This window comes from Porites lutea, chromosome 2 (assembly GCF_958299795.1).
Source record: "Porites lutea chromosome 2, jaPorLute2.1, whole genome shotgun sequence".
Classification (NCBI taxonomy): Eukaryota; Metazoa; Cnidaria; class Anthozoa; order Scleractinia; family Poritidae; genus Porites; species Porites lutea.
Window position 1 is genome coordinate 26,121,408 of NC_133202.1, and position 5,595 is coordinate 26,127,002.

At 38.7% G+C, this 5,595-nt stretch overlaps 1 protein-coding gene across 1 annotated transcript; it reads right to left on the bottom strand.

Annotated features, from left to right (window-relative positions):
• Nucleotides 1-3,819: 3,819 nt before the first annotated feature.
• On the bottom strand, nt 3,820-5,346 carry LOC140928135 (collagen triple helix repeat-containing protein 1-like). The gene is made up of 3 exons (XM_073377846.1): nt 5,194-5,346; nt 4,440-4,766; nt 3,820-4,297 (listed from the first exon to the last, which is right to left on the bottom strand). The coding sequence occupies exons 1-3, from the start codon at nt 5,296-5,298 to the stop codon at nt 3,938-3,940; spliced, it is 792 nt and encodes a 263-aa protein (XP_073233947.1). The 5' UTR covers nt 5,299-5,346; the 3' UTR covers nt 3,820-3,937.
• Between the last annotated feature and the right edge of the window lie 249 nt (nt 5,347-5,595).

The following is a 5,595-nucleotide window of genomic DNA, read 5'->3' on the forward strand; positions in this document are numbered from 1 at the left end:
AGTGCTCAAAAGGTGCTCAGCGCAATCGGGAAAGGCCTACTCTCCGCATGGCTTTTGGATTCGCGACAGAAAAGAAAATCAATATTTGGTACATGCGCAGTAATGGGATACTGTTCCTTTAATCTGTTCCAACAGACTATTGTTGAATGGGTCAAGTTCGGATTGTTCAAATTTTCTTCACTGCTGGCTTTGACTTAAGAGCAGGATCTCAATTTGTACAAGACAAGACATACAATGAGCAAAAATAAGGCAAATAACATTTGGTAAGCCAAATTAAAGAATCCTTCACAGCAATAACTTACAGTAATAATTTCCAAAATAGAAGACACGTAGTGTCCATCTTCGTGTTGCTTACTCTCACTGAGCACAGAGTCAGTGTCTTTGGCCTCAGAAGAAACTTTCGCTCTTTTTAATCGAAGGTCGGCCGAATTTTGTAACATGGTCACTGAACAGGTTTCTTAAAATTTTCCCATTTTGGAAATGGCGTCAGCATTCTTCCATTGTGCTTATGACAAATTTTAATCTCCGACCGGATGCAACTTTTCGAATATTGACGCTCCATACGGCTCTCAACACTGCCTTGAGCAAAAAACCGACTATCGTCTTCTATCAGTCCTCACTGTTTTAGCTTGTTAATAACCGATCTCCAGTGATCAAAAGTATGTCAAAAAATTTACCATAAGGAAATCTCTAACGTTCACCTATCAAGTCTCGGTGATCTCCCTCAAAGCATAGTCTGTTGTCTAAAAGCGGTAATTTTGCCACAGACGGTTGCCTCACAAAAAACTCTCGCGGCCCGTCCACCAGAAACGCGGCCCCTCTCCACATAATCACACCACACAACTAGTATAGACTGAAATCTCTAGAATGTCCCACGCATTTTTTGAGACGTGAACAAATTTTTGCAACGAGAGATATTTCTAAGTGAAGATGATTCGTCGATCGAAATAATAATCAAAATTAGTTCGTGCATCGAAAGAAAAATATCTCACTTTCTCTGATAATTCGAAGCTATTGCTCGCCATCTAAAGCACAAATCTTTTACCACTTCTTTGATATTGTATTACTAAAAGACGAGCAAACATTGCTGGGAAAACGTGAAATACGGCAGATTTTCACACCACTTCGAATCGGTTCGAGGACCGTGTATTTTTAAGCCGCCATGTTGTGATGTAACGTTATTGTTTGAATTCGCACATTTCCAAAAGTGGAAAAGCTCTGGACTGTTTACGAAACAAGTTAGCGCCCTATGTATTGGCCGTTTTCACACTAAAGACAGATTATCCGTCTGAGACAGATAATCCCGTCCTCAAAATCAGTCAAAATTGACGAAAAACAAATGGATAAATTCAGGCGGGTTGTCCATCTAAAATGAAGACCATTCCATTTTCAAATTAAGACGTATTATCTGCTTGACGCGAATTATCCAACGGATAACCCGTCTCAGACGGATAATCCGTCTCTAGCGTGAATACGGCCAATCATAGCCTTTACATTTCCCGTTTTCACCCACGTGGACAGCTGGTCAGTTCTCGAACAAAAAAGAAAGTTTTTACATAAGAAAAGAGTTCAATCCGAAAGGAATTGTTTCTCACTACACTAATGGCCTCCGTGACGTTATGAAAAAGCAATACACGTTGTTATGATCACACGGCTTCGCAGTAGTCTTTGGACTTCTCGTTTTTTGGCTCCGTGACGTGAGATGAAAAAGGTCTATAGATTTGATATAGATCACTTCCTTTTAATGTACGAAATAGATAAAATCAACAAATGAGCGAAAATTATGATTATTCAGGCATAGGAGTATGTACGATGTAAGATCAATATTTTCTTTCGCCGTTGTGACGTTTTGTGTTTTAAGGTTATTTCTCAATGCTGTTGTTACAGATCTAAACTGTATATATTTGCTTTGGTCAACAGAGTTTGCGCTGCCCAAACCCACCTATTCAGTGAATATTGCTTCGTCATTAAAGGTTGAGGTGCGAGCTGAAAACGTAGCAAAGAATAAATTTAGTCTATAGATGACAACGCTACCAACATACTTTTTGAGCAAGGAACTCATTAGGAAAGTACATGAACCGTATGGGGATACTAATAAAGATGATGATTTGAATAGCGGAATCAAATACAAAAATCTAAATGCAGATATGATCGTCCCAGTTGTGATAGTTAATTTGAAATTGCTTTAATTCAGTTGCTATCACAACTGGAACGATCCAGGATTAAAAGTATTTTCTTCATTTTCCAGACCTGAAATATGCTGTAGTCACATTTTAGTGTCGTTTGAAAGGATCCAAAGTTTTATGGGCTGACCTATTTAATAGATTTGGATAAAGATTAATTTCAAGGAGCTGTGCTACAATTGTTTAGGACCCTAAAATAACAGTTTGCATTAAAAACAAAATAAGTGGCTCAGAGCCGGCCTAAACAATAAGTGGATACCTTTTTATTCAATACATACTGAGTGATTCTGTTTGAGTCAACCTGAGTGAAAACATGGTTCGTGCCTTTATACGTTCGTGCCTTTATCAATCAGAAAAGCGAAACGGCTTTTTCACGTGTGAGTAGAACGTTTCGACCAATCACAGCGCACCCACCAAAAGCAACCGTGTTTTCGGTGGCTTTGTGTTTTCATAAAAGGTTTTATTCTGGCAGCTTTGTCAAAAAGTTAAAACGTTTAGATTTTTGGTTTGGATAATATCTCAAGAAAATTGCCAGAAGAAACTAAATAATGGCTGAAGGAGAAATCCTCTGCTTTCCCGCTTTGCAGAAGTCCGTTAACCAATTTATCGAAGAACAGAAAAACAAACAAACGTTGTCGAAAGCTAGACGAGATGTCGGCTTGCTCTCCGAGTTTCTGAAATCCAAGCAAGAAAGCAGAAAAATAGAAGAGATTCAATCACAGGCCGACTCAATGATTTTCTGAGTGAGTTTATAGTTACTGTTACTGTTTATAGTAATAGATACGCAACAAGCGAGTTCTCGACTCATCCGATGAGGACATCCCGCCTGCTGAACCATTCCAGTGACAATTGCCAAAGCTTTTTTATTGATAGTACTATTCGGTGTTTTAAGGGTCATTTAATGATGTAATCATCGTAGACAGTCTTGAGTCAGTAAATTGTAGTTTATTTTTAATCAATTTTTTGTCAATATTTTAACTCACAACATTTGTAGAGCCCAACGAATGACATATTTTTTATGGCATTTGGTTTGAGCTGGCCCTTGTTTCTTAAATTCGCTGGTCATTTTTTCTAAATAAAGAGAAGTTTTCCCAAATAATAAGAAGAAATGTTCACTCAGTATGTATGAAATATATAAATAAATTACTTCATGGACAGGGGACTTGTACGGAATTTTCACACTCGTTGTTTGTATCAGAAATCTCACTCGCTCGCTGCGCTCGCTCCATTTCTGATACATCACCAACTCGTGCGAAAATCCCGTACGCGCCCCCTGTCCATGAAGTAATTATCTCTATATACCTAAGTTGTTTTGCTGTTGACAAATATAACAAAAATTAAAATACACGCTTCTATAGAGTTCAAGTATAAGAAAGATGACTGAGGATACTTAGTTTTAATTTCGCCTCAGCTATTGACCAAATAAACTGAACTGTGGAATTCACCTTGAAATAGCCCCTTAAAGGTTTTGTTTCTGAATGAGAAAGAGGCAAGTGGACGAATTAGGGGAGTTGAAGAGAAAGGCAGTTTATAATTCGACGCAAGGTACGTCTTTGTTATGACTCAATAGGGAAAATTGATGAGGCAAGTATAACATTGAGCCAATTGAACATAACAGTGGATGCTTCTGGATTTTATTTTTAGCTGATACAGATTTGATAGCAACCGTTACTTTACACACCTCATTACCCAGTCACTACATATCTGCTAACGCCATTGTGTTTAAAAAGTCCAGATGATCACCTGACTGGTGCTTACTGTTGGGCTTTTGGCACTTCTTCAACGAAGATACGACTCAGTGAATGCCAACCAGTGTAGGCGTCAGAAAGCTTATGGCCTGTGACGCACTTTCCAACCCAGAATCCAACTCGCACCTTTCCTTTCTGAATGTTATTACAGTGACCTTCAATGTGACGGTGATGCTGAGGACTTAACTTTTGGCCCAATGTGTACAAGTACAATGCACCGTCAATAGTTCCAGGAGAGCTGCACTCGGCTCCATTGAAGGTGAAATACCAGCGACTGCAGTAGTCGTCACATCCGTGAACCCTGAAGTTACCAGCGTAGTAGACATGGAGGGAAGTGTCCGGGTATTTCTTCAAAAAGTCACAGTTCTGGAAGAAACAATTATAATAAAATATATAAGACTTATGTCATCTATGGCGCAATGAAAGTCAATTATATCGATGAATTCTTCGTTTTGAGAAATTTAACAGTATTTTTTTTTCTGGTTACACAATGATATCGCTCGCTTACATATATCAGTCCTGAATCTTTGCCGTCCGCTTTTTTCCAAGCACACTCCTTCCAGTTCGTGTGTGAAGCCAGTCGGGGCGTTACACTGTCGCCTTTGTCCCCTCGCTCTCCTTTTTGTCCGGCGGAACCCTGGATCCCAGGCTCTCCCTTTGCTCCTTTCTTTCCATCAGCACCGCGTGGTCCTTGGGTCCCAGTTTTCCCCGGGCTGCCCAGTTCTCCTTTGGCTCCATCTCGACCAGGTGCCCCAGGGGCTCCTGGGACACATGTCATGTATGTCCACATCCCAGTTTGTCCACCATTGTTGCAAGATGGACAAGATGAAACAGGCTGCAAAAAGAGGAAATTTAATGACTAAATGCTAGTAGCTTTGGACAATATTGTCTGTCATCTAGCGTTTTAATCCAGTTGAGGACGTGCGAATTTGGGTTTCTTAGATGAACGCGCAAATTTTGATTACGGAAATTCGTCTTATATTAAAGAAGACATGTTATAGTATTACCACGTTTACTTGGTAATAATGTTACTTTTAATTGTTTTAAACTTGAAAATGTTCTTTCTCTTATATACCGATCGGTTGCACAAGTAATCATACCATCTTAATTTTTAAAGCATTTTAAGCATTTCTTAATCAACCTTCTGACTCAGTGATTTTGTTAAATTAACTCAAGATACCTAGTTTTTTCTTGTTTTCTCCGTAAATTAACATCAACTGTAATAAAAAATGTGTTGTGATCATGAGTATGAATGCAGTTACCTTGGTGTCTGATTGTTTGTTGTTCTTGGCAGAGCAGAAAGCGGCCATGAGCGATAAAATCAGTACAAATAACATGGTGGTCATATTAACTCGTGATCGCATCATCAATGTCTAACTTGTGCACTAAATGTTTGATCATAGTATGAAATATTTTGGTGAGTTCAATTAAAATTACAATAACAAGATTAACGATATATTTCATACTTAAGATATGCCTTGGAAAAATGAACGACTTGAATGCTATGGAGTCTTGAGAACTGTTATAGCGTCTTTTGAACTTCACTCTTACCTTCTTTCACAATTGCCAAAGCCAAATGATAGCAGTGATTATCGCGACAGGTTAATTTATCTCTCTTGCGATAATTGCTTAACCGTTTCACGTTCAAAACAAGTTTTAACAAA